This window comes from Ooceraea biroi, chromosome 5 (assembly GCF_003672135.1).
Source record: "Ooceraea biroi isolate clonal line C1 chromosome 5, Obir_v5.4, whole genome shotgun sequence".
Taxonomy (NCBI): domain Eukaryota; kingdom Metazoa; phylum Arthropoda; class Insecta; order Hymenoptera; family Formicidae; genus Ooceraea; species Ooceraea biroi.
Genome location: NC_039510.1, coordinates 14,656,158 through 14,671,638, shown reverse-complemented (window position 1 = coordinate 14,671,638; position 15,481 = coordinate 14,656,158). Strand labels below are relative to the sequence as shown.

General features: G+C 48.2%; 1 protein-coding gene across 5 annotated transcripts in view; it reads left to right on the top strand.

Moving 5' to 3' along the window:
* Positions 1 to 4,358: 4,358 nt before the first annotated feature.
* The window catches only part of LOC105285218 (cell adhesion molecule 2), a 90,037-nt gene continuing 78,914 nt past the window's right edge, over positions 4,359 to 15,481 (top strand). The window contains exons 1-2 of one of the 5 annotated variants that reach the window (XM_011349304.3): positions 4,359 to 5,161; positions 10,442 to 10,587. In XM_011349304.3, coding sequence (XP_011347606.1) covers positions 10,524 to 10,587 — 64 coding nt within the window. In that variant the 5' untranslated portion in view covers positions 4,359 to 5,161; positions 10,442 to 10,523. The other 4 variants (XM_011349299.3, XM_011349300.3, XM_011349302.3 and 1 more) reach the window with 4 other exon arrangements.

Genomic DNA, 15,481 nt, shown 5'->3' with positions numbered 1-15,481 from the left:
CACGTCGTGTAGGAAAACCCTCCGAGAAAAGTTGACTGCTCGCGAAAGTCGACTACTACTACCGTTACTGCTGCTGCTGCTGTTACTACTACTACTACTACTACTACTACCGTCGCTACGACTCGTCGAACGAGCGATGGTCCCGTCATCGAACTCGCGTTTTCACGCTTACCCTCTCGCGCTCCCTCGGATAATGGACAGCTCTCTGTGTCAACCCCTCGTGGCGCGTTCGCGCGCGCACGAGAGAATCGCACGGATCTCGATCGCACGATTAAACAGCAAACTACCGTCAATTAGCCGAGAGATACAAATCGAGGAAACCGGACATCGCGATCGCGTCTCCCTCGTTTTTCATCCCTGCGATGGGGATGCATTTTATTGTACTCGTCAAAGTATATTTCTAGATGCAAGATTCCACGTATTTCTATGAGAATTTCTAAAAGAGACGTTATATAAGACAGAGATAGCATAATAACTATAAATTTTTTATATTCCTTCATCGAGTATCTCGAGACGTCTTGTAAAGTCGAGAATTTACTGTTGTCATAAATTTATGAGTTACGGAGAAATTTCGCGTGATTGCGAGATAGTTTTGTTCTGGGCGTCGGTGTGCGTCGCGCGAGGTAAGAAACTGGAGCACCGGCACTCAGCCGTGAGTGCCGATTCACAAATGCGCGAATCGAAGATTTATTGGGCACCACCTCTCGCTCTTCTGAAGAGGTCGCGTAAACCGATTACTCATTCATTGCCGCGTTAATAACCGCGCGACGCAGCGAATTATATTCGGTACGGTTTTTATGCGGACCGTCAAAGTGAAACGTTGCTGATTATATCGAAATGCCATCTGAAGAGAAACGAACGGCCGAGCGTGAGTCTGCGCGCGAAGCCCCTGCACGGCGGAATAAGTATTACAAAGGGGAGCTTAGTAAGCGGAAACGGATTCCTATAAAATGCGATCGTTTCGCAAGCGCGAGAGAGACGACGAAGTTATCTTGCAACGAGTTGTTTTATTTATCTCACTCAACGCTGATCATCTATGAAGACATTTGCAGTAAAAATATAATCGCGATGAAGCATAGATGTACACAACGGCACGGTATTGTCAGACAATCATGCATTTCTGGTCGAACCCGAGCACTTTCGTAACTACTGCATTTATCAAAATTGTAATAAAGAGCGCTTTCTCTCGGGAGTCCCGAACGAGGAGGCTTTTCCTCTCGGGGACGTATATCTGTCCTAATTAATCATTAGAACTTTCGAGATAACAGAAGTGTAACGGAGCAGCCGAATTATGCATGCAGTCTCCATTCAATTAACTTAATTCGCGAGCGTCGTGCGCGTGACACTTTGAGGGGGTGAGACGTCGCGTCTGCCATCCTTGCGGTGAAAAACGCGGCTGGGCAATGCAGTGATGATGATCCACTTGTGCTATGCAAGGAGAGCGGTTGTTGCCGCCACGACATTAACCTGGCGTCTTGATTCTGTTGGGCCGCCTCGTGGCGCGATATCGAGTAACAGAGGCGAAGACGAGACGATGCGAAGGCGCATCCCTCGCCCTTTGATCCTGCCGCCCTCGGAATTTCGTTTCGCGTCTCGAGTATGCGCGCCGTTCGCCGAGCGAGATGAAGCGTACCGCGGGACGCGGCGCTTAACGGTAACCGTTTACCGTTACCGTAAACGCGCGGAACGCGCCGTTGTATCAATTTCGGTCGACCCTTCACCCTCTACTGAGGGATAATAGAGGGGCAGAGGGCGAAGTCGACCGGAAAGAAAATCGGCAAATTCCATGGAGAACGACGACGTCAACGACCGCCCGTGTCTTTCCTCTTTCTTGCCTTCCTTCCGCCCCTCTCGCCCCTCTGCCCGACGCAAATGAAAAGAGATTATCACCCCAGATATGCGGGCCACCCGGATATGCACCTGCACGGTGCATTACACGGTCTCCGCCGCGATATTTCTCGCAAGCCCGCGCCGTCGCCATGTTTCTCACCGTTCTTCTGCGCTGGCAAAGCCGAAGCGAAAACGCGTTCTCTCTCCGGCGGGATACCAGCCGCACACAAGCGAGAGATGAGGTAAAATTAGTTTCAGCCTCTCTTGCGGTTCTCTCCTGCGCTCAGGGTCGGATCTGTACGGAAATCGACGAACAGGCTTCGGGATTCCATTGCGGCTGGCCAGCGTACGGGTCCGTCTTTAAGGCGGAAATCTTCCCTTTAAAAGCGGTTATCAAAAATATTTATATAATTTATAATAATGTAGATTTTCATGCGTGATAAAATTGAGATGCAAGAATATTGTGAATAAATTAGTAACCGAAAGTAAATAATGCTAATTAAATATAGGCCTAAAAATATCTACAATTTTTTTATAATATTTATTCATCATCTGCATTAAATGAAAAAGTGCAGTTTTCATGGAGCGCAAATCCACTTTTTACTGCGTTGCAATTTTATTTTTACTTCGTCCTGTTTCTATATGTACTTTACCTCTATTTCAACTTTACGTTTGTGATTGTTCATTGATGCGCCATTCGTGGCAGTTCCATCAGTTTCTACTTGAAGCTGAATGAATCGCTCACTATTGGAGCCAAACCGGGAGAAAGAGAGAGAATAATTACCCTTGGGATCTGCATCAATAGACACCGTACTGCGTATTAAATGACCGCAGTTGTCGATACATTTATACAACCGATGCAAATAAACGGGCGAATCGACGCTCCCGAACGCTCGCGGACATCCTGCCGTGATTGTTCGGGCAATTAGTCGAAGGAATAACGAGAGTCCCGGCGCGAAACTGAATTTACGTGACTTCTGGGTCACGTACAAGTTGCAACACGTACACCGATGCAACAACAGAATTATTCACGTCGTGGACGCGCGTTCGTTCTGCCGGGCGGCGTGCCATCGTCTTCGCAAACTCCAGGCGAAGCGCGAGGTCGTCCTCCCTCAGGTCGTGACTCGCCACGATATCGATCTATCGGAAACGAGAGCGCGGCGGGTTTAAGAGTACGCGAACGGTCGCTCGGTACGTAGATATACGTAGTTCGCGATCTGAAAATCGGCGCCCGAAAAGCCACGTAAATTACCCGCGGGAAATATTCCGCGGCCCGGAGCTCGGGAAGAATTATTGTTCCGCCGATCCGTCGATAACCGCGCTTGTACCGAGATATCGTTCTCCCGTTCTACCGATCTGACAATGTACGTACAAGCCCCGTCGTTTTTAGACGTCACCCCATAATCACCGAGAACAGTATCACGACACGTCCGCTCAGATAGGCGTGGATAACGATCCCCGGCGTCTCCCTAGTCGATCCCGACGTTCCATGATTTGTCGATGCGAGATAATTCACTCGCGCGGCCACGCTTCCGCGCTGCCGCGTACACCGCGCGTGACGGTCGTAATTCTTTCGAGGTCTCGAACATTCTGAAATCGTCCTCTGGAATGCATGCACGTTGCGTTTGAATCCTGAATCCCGAATCGCGATTAATAGTAGCCAAAATCATGCGATCTTTTGTATCTCTCAAATGAGTCAAATTAAATTTTATAAATTCTCTAAACGATTTATAGATTTTCCAAAAATATTGCGAAGAATAATATTTTTTTTCTAATATTTACGAAACATGTACAGGCTGGAATTAAAGGGAGAATTCTATAAACGTGTATCTAAATGTGATGTCGATAACAATCGCGACATGCGATGTAAATTTTCTCATATTGCATCCTTACAGTATGCCTCAGATTTCACGCAATTATAGCTTCACGCTGAAATTCAAACTTAAATTATAGCTTCAATCTCAAACTATTCCAGCTTCAGACTCAGACTGATAGAACCAGGTTTACGCATTATAATTTCAAGTTAGGACTATTATAGCTTCGAGCTCAAGACTACAGCTTCAAACTCGAGCTACTACGGTGTTAAGCTCGCTTCAAGCCGGATCTGTTACAGCTGCAAGCTCAAATTATTATAGCTTCAGATTCAGACCATTGCAAGTTTATGAACAGATATCTTCAAGTTCGAATATATTACAATAGCTTCACGGGCTGAAACCGTTGTAGTTTCGGGCTTCCATCGCTTCAGATTTGAACGACTACATGAGCGTTCACAGACTGGAGAACCGACTGGAAAAATCAACGACCTGCTGCACTCGATCTCAAGTAATAATAATAAGAATAATAAATGCAGGTGAAGATAACAATCGCGCATGACTCGCACTGCACGATGTCGGATCGGCGCGAGGTGTCGCGACGCCTTGGCACTCGTCGTCGATCGTCGTCGACTACGCGGCTCGACGCGTGCAGTTGCACCTGCGGGGCACGAGGCGCGCAGGCGCTCAGGTGCTACGAACCGCCGCACGGAGGTAAAACGGCGCGCAGTCGAGCTTTCGTAGTCGGCATCGGCCATCCGCGACGCGAACTTTCACCCGGCCGACAGTTCCGCGCGCGTCGCGGCGCCACAAACGAAATCATCGCGCGTGCACATCCGACGTGTAGCGAGCGGGAGAACGTTTCGGGTACAGAAGAATCCGACGTGGAGAGGAACCGCGCACGGAGATCTGCCGCGATCGGACTTGTGTGCACACTTTTGACTCCGGAGTAATTCGGAAAAAAAAACGGAGAGTTGATCCCCGGAACTTTGGTCTCGGCGGGAGCCACGAGACCCGTCATCAGTGCGATTTGTTAGGAAATGGGAATTGAAGTTCCAGCGGGAGTTCGCTCCGCCGTCCCTTCGGACTGACTGCACTCGACGCGCGCGCGCGGGCGCGCGCGCGATCGTCACCCTTCCGCGAGGACGATGCCTTCTCCCCGAGGACGTTGCCGCGCGTCGAGCGAATTGAGATCGCGCCCCGTCGAGTGCGTCGAGCGCTGCTGATTTTTCTCTCCGCTGCGCCCCTCGACTGCGCCCGCGGGCGAACGCGGGGTGCACGCGAATGGAAAAACTGTCTGGGAAAACGAAAGCTGCTGACCGACGACGAACGGTGTCGCCTACTCTAATTTTCATTTCACCGGTCATCGTCGCCGTTGCCCGAGGTCCGGCCGGTCCATAAACCGTTCTGTTCGCGTTTCCGGTCGCATGGCCGCGCGATGAAACCAGCCGGCCGGAAGAGTTTCGATGCTGTCCCCGGAATTGCGGCGAGCCGCTCTTAACCCGGGTCGGGCCGCGAAGGTAGGCTGAAAACCGCGGTGGTGCACGCGCGGCCTCAAATGGCATAGCAACCGGGGCGAGTTAAAGCGGCCCGCGCGCCTCCAAACAAAGTGGCGGTCGCGTTAAATTTCAATACCGGTCGGAGGCACGGTATCGCGAATTAATGGGGGAATGAGGGATCCCCATGGTGGCTGTCACATGATACACGCGGCCGGGACATATCGAACGATTGCAGGTACTGCAGACCTAGAAAACCCAGTACTCTTGACTCCGCGAATCGACACATGCGGTTCGCAAAGCAAGTGCGGTTTCGCGAAATTGCGATCGAATCGCTGGAAGCCCCGTATCGCGGGTCGCGCGCAAGTTAATGCATTTCCGCGCGTTCATTCCGCGCTGGTATGTAATATGTATATGGAATTATGCGATTCACGCAGACCGCGATACATCCGGTACGCGAGAATTAGTCAACAATCTGAATTAACGCACGCGTTCCGATGTAAATGTGGTTTCGCGAAATTTCGTTTCGGTTGCGGAGACCTGCGGAGCTAACGCGTCTATCGCATTGTGCATGCATGCAGCGCGAACATTATTCCTCCTTACCTGGGGAATAATATACGGAATAGGAGTGAATTACGGTGTTTGCCTGGGTCGGTTGACACAAAGCCTATCGCTCATTTCCCGCGAATTCAATTGACACAGTGGGATTGATTGCCGATGCGAGGATACGTGGAGGATCTGTCGCTCTAGAGAGCTATATTTGCGACAACGAGGAGAACGTATTTTTAGAAATATCAATCTTATGAGTTCGCCATTTATTACCACCAATTATTACCGCTAGTATCTTTTACAATAAAATCGGTTGGAATTAATTTTATATATAATTGTTTTAATTTTGCGTATTCCTTATGGTGTATGTTCCTTTTGCGGACGATTTTCGGAGAAGCGCAACTGATGGTGCGCCAAAACAACTCTTGTCACGACTTTGTCGGAGTGCACCGTCGGAGTTGCAACGCGCGAAAGTGTTTATTAAATCATGAGGGTACAACGACGGAATATCCGCTTGCTGGTGCGAACACCGTGCGGGATCGAGAGGCGATTATAGAGGTGGAAGTTCGCCCTCCTCGCGTTTCCGGCAGGATCGCGGGAAGCTACTCTTAACGGGGATCAAGGACCCAGGAGATGGGTGATGGGCGAGGGGGCGGTTGATCGCGGGGCGAGTCACCTATAATCGAGCGGAACAGTTAAACGATAAGGGGCGCAGAACAAGAACATCTCGTTCGTTATCGGTACCGATGGAATCTGCGATCGGCCGATTAGGATGATATCAGTGCGGAGCGGAAGTGAAAGGCGCGCGACGCGTCGACACTCTGATTTCACGCAGGCAACGGGGTAATTCCGTCGAATGTGCACCGATGAATATCGATGCTTCGGGAAAAAGGAACAGCGAGAGGAAGAGAGAGATGATGCACAGGCTTCGAGATCCGAACGTCGCATTCGAGAAACGGGAACGCGCAGATGGTACTTATGGGGAGCGAGGAGGTCGAGACGATTGAATCGACGGCGGTGACAACGGCAAATGTCGCCATATCGCGACTGCAGCTGCAGAATTGCCGCACGAGTGAAATTAGCAATCGCTAGAATCGGGCGTGCTGGTAGGTACTCCCGACGTCGGAATTCGAGTGACTCGAAGCGCACAGCGCGCGTTATCCCAGCGTCAAGATGAAGGCATTTAGCGACCATTTGCACGCAACGGCACGATAACGAAATTACGTCGCGTTTTCAAATAGCTGTCGGACATATCTGGATAGGAAGCTCCTGGCGCAAGGAAATAAGATGAGTGCTCCTAGACAAGATTAAAACAACGCAACGTTTAAGATTGTATTGGAAGGAGAAAATTCGCATTTTTATAAATTCCAAGTTCTTTTTTCGGTCGGGTAGGCTGTAACTTTCATCGCACGATCGTCGCGAAAAGGACGGTCCTGAGCGATAAAATCCTCGTCGTTTATTCATATCGTAATTCCGTCGTCGGAAAAATTTTCTCGTAATATGGACGTTGAAGGGAGCCGCAGGGGAGACTCGATGTAGAGATGCCAACAAAGGTACCGCGGTGTGAATAAGTCAAGAATGAACGAGCAGACTTGCTCGCCGCGCCCCTTATTCGGACGTATTCGAAGGGGAATATCCGCTGACAAATCGATTCTCGTGGCCGATACTGTGCGCGCACACGCACGCACGATCGAAACGAGCGTTGTTGGGGCGTGTTTCACGCGACCGATCGCGCACGTGGCGCGTCCACGAGGGGTGGACGAAATGGAGAGACGAGGGAAGAACGAGTGAAAATCGTCTTGCTGACTAAATAAACCAACGCGGCGCTACAATTCGTGCAAGGCTCCGGCCGACCTTTCGAACTCTCGAACTTGGAATCATTTACGAACCGTGAAAGCGAGACTACAGTTGGTCTCGAGAAAAATCGCGTGCGAACGTACCCTGCGCGAATCGCGAGGGGTAGATTAACCTCCGCTGTTTCATTTTGCTCGCGAAGCAAAGTGGTTCCGTCAATGCGTGCCGTTTATATATAATAATCGCGTCTTGGATCCATTGAATTCTTCAACAAAAATTCCATACTATTCCCGCGAGAGAGAGAGAGAAAGAGATTCGGTCTTCGATAGCTGCAGAGAGAAAAAATCTGCAAACCACGAGAAATGAATTCTTCGACGAACGTTAAACATCTTCTAGCGACCTAATTTTACTGGTTTAACAGTCAAAATCTAATTTCTTTTCTTCAATTTTGCTCTCTAGTACCGAGCGTGAAATATGTATTTGGGACACGGAAATCGTATTTCGATTAATTTCCGATGTGCGATTCTGGGCCGTACGATCAAATATGCAATACCGTTTCCGTAGATTAGCCCCGAGGATGAATACACGAATACACGGCCGGTGTTAGAATGTCGAAGAAAGGTAGCCGATGTCCGATAGGTCGTGCATATGCGATTCGCATAAACGAGCGATATCGTTGGGCAAACAGAATCCTCCCAAGATACACCCCAATTATAAACACAAATCACTATCCCGAAGTTCAGGCATCAGGTCAGCCCCTCGCTCGACAAACAGCAACATCCCGTTCGATCTCTACGCTCATTAGGAACGACCGTTGTGCATCGGTAAACCGGAACCCGCGTTAATCCCTCTATCTCTTCCTCTCTCTCTCTCTCTCCCTCCCTCCGTCTGTATCAGTCTCTCTCTCCGGTCGATCGATTGACGAAACACGCGTACTAGCGATTTCATCCTAAGAGCCTGCTCTGTCACGCACGGGCGCGACACGTCGGCGATGCATTACGGATAGAGGTAGTTCGCCAATTATATGATCTCGAATCGAGATTGATTAAGCGGGAACCTCTCTGAATCGAGATTAATTCGACGGGAACGCGAGAGATCCGTAAGTTCGTCGCTTGCACGACGTTGCGCAGCGTCTCGGCGGCGGACAAACGCTCGGCGCAAACTCGCAACAAGTTGCATTTAAAATCTGCAGCCCGGCGTCCGCGGCGGTCGACCGCCGCGGCGACGGCAGTTTCGTCTCTTTTCTTCCGCTCCCTCTCGCCCCCAGCCCTTCTTCCCGCCCACCGGCGCTCGGCGGAAACCCCGTGAAATCGCCGAGTATTCTCGACTGATTCGGGCTATTCAGACGAGAGTGCCCCGTCCGAGATTTCCTCTCGTACGCTCCCGTTCCAGGGATTATTCCTGAAATTTGTTATAAATTCATTCGGGGGTAGCACACGCGGCTTCGTCCTCCTCGCTTCCTCTCCAGCCGAGTCACATTTCGGACTCTGCCTCTCGGCGATCTTTCGGTTGTCCTGACAGCTGGCAATTATCAACGGGATTAACTCGACCGTTCTGCAGGGGGTGCGGGGGACAGGACTCGGCTGTTCCTCGTTATATTCGGGTGACACGACGCCGTCCGTCTCGTTCACGCGTCCCGGCGCACTCTTGTCGTTAAACGTTGCGCCCTCGTTAATCCGGCTGAGTCTTCGCTGGCCGAGATCGAGGGGCCGTTTCCTTCGCGAATTAAAAGGCGTCGCTCTTTGGCTCGCGACTCCCTGCAACGAGGAAATCTAATTAAGCAGCGGACCACGTGGAATTATCGGAATTTCCCGACCAAAAGCTTCGAGGATGAAGAGCACTCGACGATTTGCCACGGAGCGAGGGCTTTTAGCACCTTACAGGAAAGAGAGAGCTTTCAATTGCGAAAAATTTCCAGTTGGTAGTGCAAAGAGAAGAGAGTCGTGCGGAGCTTGAGCTCCTTGCGAGGAACGCGATGAAGACGCGACTGATGTTGGTCGCGCGCGAAAGCAGACTCCCTGAGGTGTCTCGTTTTCGGTCGACAATGACGATTGGTATCCCTCGAATAAAAAGGGATTCGTGCCACGACGTACGAGCGGCCGGCTATGAGTAAACGTATACGGGGGAAATAAGGGGTTGCCATTAACTGCGTACAAGGTTTTCCGCGGGAGCGACACACGATGAAAACACAATAACCCGCGGCAATCATTAAATTTAATTGACAGTGGAATAACGAAGAAACTCGCCGGTAATTAAGACCGGCACCAGTGCCTGACAAGCTTGCCTCTCTCTTTCTCTCTCTCTCTCTCTCTCTCGTCCGCTTTTCCCTTTCGCTATCAATTCCGCGATTGTCTCTATCGTTATCGCGGCCGTTTGCGCATGACGCTTTTTCGCTCGAACAAGAACTCCGTTCCACAACCGCGCCTCCGGGCCGATGCAGCTAACGGCGATTAAGCTCAAGAAAGGAAATCGAGCGGTTCTGTATAAATGGGGCATACATCCGGCAATTGTTCAAATAAAATTAGTTACCTATCTACCAAATTAGTAATTACATGAAATTAAAAAAGACTACTAATAATAGCTTAATGAACTATCCAGAGTAATGAGCATTGATATTTCCCGATTATCACACTATTTCACTCGCTTAAAATTCTCAATTATCATGATATGCATGCTGCAGTCATTTATGCGGCATCCGAAGTGATCGATGCGAGATAGTGTCATGAAATGTTAGCTGGACGAGCAGAAACCGAACGAGATTATGTATAATTACGTTAGCGCGATCGATGCGCCCAAATTGATTGATTTTTCACGATAAATCAGTTTTTCGATAATCGACACGCGGCAAGCGTTCACCAAACGAACGCGCCCGCCCGCGTTGCGGTCATGTCGAAGACAGCATTTCCGTTTTCCTGATTGCTAATCGCGCGGCACGCGCTCTTTCTCTCGTTTTGGCACCAGGAGGAAGAAAAGCGTCGACGGGAGAGTTATCATCGTGGGAGCCGAGTGATAATCGCACCTCGAAACCGTGGATCCGCGAGGAATGCGCGAGCTTCGCGCGATGGATTTTGTGCTGCTGCTGCTCGTGATGCTGCTGAGGCAAGAGGGTGAGTGCTTTCACTTACGCGCGAGTTGCGCTCTCGGGCGCACGGATGCATCTCCGGTTCCGGTTTCCCAAGCTCGCACCCTTCACCCGGTCCCTTCGCTACATCCGCTTTAACAGATAAACGCAGCTTCCTTTTCCCTCCTTCACCGCTGAGAACCCCTAGATATATTCTATTTTTTCAATACCTCCTTTTTTAAAATTGTTTTTTATTTAATTTCTATACCGCTAATTTCTATACTGTGCTTTAAAATTTGCACTCTGAAAAAACTGACAAGACCGTGGAAAATCGTCCGAGAGTCGAGATCTCTTCAGAAATGACACCGTGATAGAAACTCCATTGCAGTTGCACGCACGAATTGAATTGTTGTCCGACGAGCTCGGTGCGTCGAAACGTCTGCGGATTGAATTACGCCCTATATAAATATACATGCATGTTTTCATCCACACATCACGGGGATGAGTAATGAAATGCAGAGTGTCGTTTTCCAACCCGTTAATATAAATTACTGCGCCATTTGTTTGTAGGGATCAAACTGCGTGACCCTACTATATCGACTCTATATTACCCAGTTATTATATTATTATCCAAATTTAATTGTCGTAGTTGAGAGTTAATGTGAACTAATTGTATTTTATTGTTCCTGATCGTAACAGCCTTTCTCTTATGCAGCGCACGCTGTTACGGCGATGTAAATATGTCTTTCATTTCTTTTCCTTTTTTTTGCATTTCACCAATTGGATATTATCGTTTTAATTAGTCGGACAAATTGCTCGACGCTGTCTGCCGCGGAAGAAAATGGAGTATCGAGTATGACCCCTACAAAAATCATTACGTGAACACTGCAATTTTCATCGCGCTGCCAGGGCGAGGGACGATTAAATGTACACGAGTAAACACGGCACGAAACGCGGCTATGCGCCGCAATAATTCGTAATTACGTGAAATAATCCGGCGCGGATAGGATTGCAATCGGGACGGGTCAGTTTTCACCGTACGAGTTTCGCGCAGCGATCGCTACCGCGGATATAACGGTGTTTCCGTTTAAATTATTATTCGCACAGCACCTAACGCCGTGCGTGATTTTCCGTGTAAGTCGGAAAATCCTTAATTGTTGAAATCGACGAAACGGAGTTGATCGATCCTACTTCGCGATAGTCGTAAACGCGCCGGATATCGTGACGTCTTATTGTTAGACGCGAGTCGCAAATCCAAATTCACAGACGCGGAATCCTAATTGACGAGAATAGTTTTGCCTTCCTCATGATCCATCATTAACAGTCCAGTTTCGAGGATCGACTGTTGTCGTTAATGAACCTTCCCCCTTCACTCCTCTCGGATAACATGTACATAATGTTCAATGGGCTTATCAACGAAGAGCGTAATGTCCGAGATGCGTGATCCACAAACTGTGCATAACTCATGGGAGTCCTCAAACTTTAATATCTCGATCTCGCCGCCGCGAGGAACGCATAAATTTATTTAAAGCTGCGCCCCGACCCGCTCCCCTCTCGGCATTCACGCCCCCCGTGCTCGGTGCATAATTCGCCGTGCGATAAAGCGCAAGCTTTACGACACGTCTCGGATAATGCGCTTTAAAAGCAAGCTATGCGTATTCTTATTACGCATAATTCGCCGTGGGAATGGCGTCTGGAAATACTGGCTACCCCGTACAAGTCCAAACGCGCGACGTGTAATGACGACACGTATCATTCAGACGTGCATTATGCATTATGCAATATATATGTATGTTCTCTTAATCCCCAAAAATTATTTTCAGTTTTAATAAAGCTTAATACGGTGTAGGGAAGAGAGGAGAAACAGATTGTTTGACATATACACGAAAAACTATTGCTGAAAATTAATATAAAATATATCACATAATTTAAAAAAAAACCTTTGATTCCACAAACAAAAAGAAAAGGAGAAATAAATAAGTTTACGCACCAGAAAACGCTACAAAATTTTAACAAACGAAGAAAAAAGAAAAATATTTTATGCGGAAAGAGTTTCGAGCGTTCCAAAATCCTTCTTGCATTAATGTCCCTGTTGTTAAAAATTACATAAGGAGAAGCACGTTGAGCTTTCCAGGAGCATTTTCGTTTTTTCTGCCGGCGAAGACTCGCTCGAGGATGCACACATGATTATTAGAATTCAGAGAGCTTTGAGAATCACTGATGTATGTATAATGCAGTCGGAAATACAAGCTCATGTCTGTGCCAAAGTTTCCTTTGCCTTTCTACATTGAAACATCTGATAGCTCTCGCAATTTCCAAATGGCCGTTTCTCATCTTGCCAGTGCTATTTTTTCGATGGTCCCCTTTTTCCCCCTCTTCTTTCTCTCCCTCTCTCGATTTGTACCCCGAATCCGAGTGCGTACTCCTGGTCGCACAGAGCGAAAAGCTAAGAACGACCGTCCGCGCTCGTTCCAAGGACTTAGGAGGAAAGGAACGGCTTAAAAATGGCGCTCTTTCTAATTACGTGCCGTCCTTTCCTTATCACGATTTCAACGGGGGTGCACACTCGGGAAGAGAGATAGAAATCAACGAGAGCGGATGAGGGAGCTCTTGGGCAGAAAGAGAAAGAAAAAAAGGAAAGGGGAACACGCGCCTAGCAAGAGAGAGGAGTGCAGGATGGCTGGGATTTATTACGTTCCGGTAGGCGAACGGGGAATGGAGAACAAGAGAGAGAGAAAAAGAGACGGCGAGATAGCGCAGGCGTTACACCGTGGTGGAATAAAAATCTCGCGTTAAGGCCGGGCAAATGGTGTAAAAGTCAAAATTAAATGGGCGGAGACGAGACGAGGGAACGCGGGAGCAGTTAAAAAGGTTACGATCGGCAGGAGATTAAGTAACCGCGAATGCGAAGACACGTTTGCGTTCCATATCAAGCGTTGCGTCGTATTTCTAAAGGGATCTTATCTCCTGAGATCTTGCCATCATCACGTCCGCCCGTGAAATAACGGTTTCCGGTTATGAAATCGCGCGATGGTAAACTTTGACATGTGCGTTCCGAGAACGAGAAAGAATAGAAGGCAAAGTTCGCAGAACAAGTAATAAGAATAATGTATCGTAAATAATATAATAAGATAATAAATATTATAAAAAAGTAAGATAATAATGTATCATGAATAAAAACTGAAAATGTGGTAAAATACATGTCGGTCTGTGGACGTTTTATGCAGAAACACATGAAAATTGTTGATAATTACAAAATGACGATTATCTGACAATGAAGCAGCCCATGGCTACTAATTGAGCATTCCATTAAATATTCGATTCTATTAAACAGCTCATGGCTAATAATTAAGCATTCTGTTCTATTAAACATTTCTGTGATCGTAGCGAAGGCTGTATCAAACGCGATGTCAAAAATAGAACGACAATGCGGGAGAATACAATACAAAGATGCAGAAATGAGCTGATGAAATAAAGAAGCTGCTACGTTCCTCCTCGGGAAATCATGGGGCGAGCTTTTTTATATCGGCCGTATCCTCGACAGGAAATGAAAAGCATTTCGACCAAAGAGAGCAAAGTGCATCGCCCCATACATATCAATATGGAGAGCGTGTGTAGCAGGATGTAGCCGATATGAAATTTAAAACCGTGAACTTGAAGGCAAAGCGTCCGCCCATGGTGAATTGTTTAGCATAAATAAATAAAAGATGCGCGGAACGTTGGAGCTTCACGGCCAAGCCATCCGCGAAGACTGCAAACTGGTCGCTTAATTGTAGTCGGAAAAAAATACGCACCAATTCAGGACATCGACTAATAAATTTTGAAGGAAACATTCGATGACATTTATGATTGACACGTGACACTTAGTTTTAACGTTTCGCGCAGATACCGCGATACCTGTCATATCCCTGTTGTAAACCAGTTGTCGGTTTGTCACAGGAACGAATTTTTATACATTTGAAAAATTTAGTGACTTTAAAAATAACATTTTCCTAGCTGGATGTCACCTATCAAGCACAAAAATTCCAAGATTTCTCTACAAATTTCATTATTCGTATCGTGAATGTCACTCATAGCCGCGTATCTCGTTTTTAATTCCATTTCACCTACTTCACATAAGCGCGTGCGTGAAGTTGCTTGCGGGTTCGTTTTTAATTGCGTGCACTCCCATTCTCATTTCCTGTTACAACGCGCATCTTCTATCCAAAAACGTTTCCATTATTATCCAAGATGATAATCCCAGCGACGTAATAGTCGTGGATGACTGATCGCACGTGTAACGGACGTTAACAACTTTGTGTCTGCCGCTTGCTACTGTTTGTCGCTGCGAGAAGACACTTCGAAGAGAGGGCGGTAATTAAATTTTCTACGGGCAATCTGTTTTTGTCTTGTTTGGCCAGGCCGGAAGGCTTTTGGACACACGACACCGCGCGCGCGTGTGTGCGAGCACGCTGCACAAAGTTCTCCGATTTACGACGGGGCGACTCGTTTAACGGTACGTAGGGAGGATGGGGTCCTCCATCGTAATGCCTCGTGAAGCCGAGATCGCGTCGAGCTTTTACAACGCGATAATATCAACGATGAGTATTCCAGGCGAGTACGTCCGTCGCGCAAAACGGCTGTGCACGTACGGACGTTTAAGGGGGAGAGGAAGGGGGAGAAATGGGGAGGAATCGATGCTCGACCGATTTCTGCGTGACACGGGGGAGATTGGAACGCGTTTTCGTTGTGATCGTAAAACTGCGGGTACCGACTGCAACACTGGATATCAACTCGGCGCCAACAGGTGTGCGCGTAGCCGCGCGGGAACGCGAATTAAGCGATCGTGCGAAAACGATACACTCGGATTCGCATGCACGCGTATTGCAGGATGCATCAACCCCCATCAACGATACGGCAGGCGAACTGAAAAATCGCAAAAATCCGACGGCTGTTTGTGG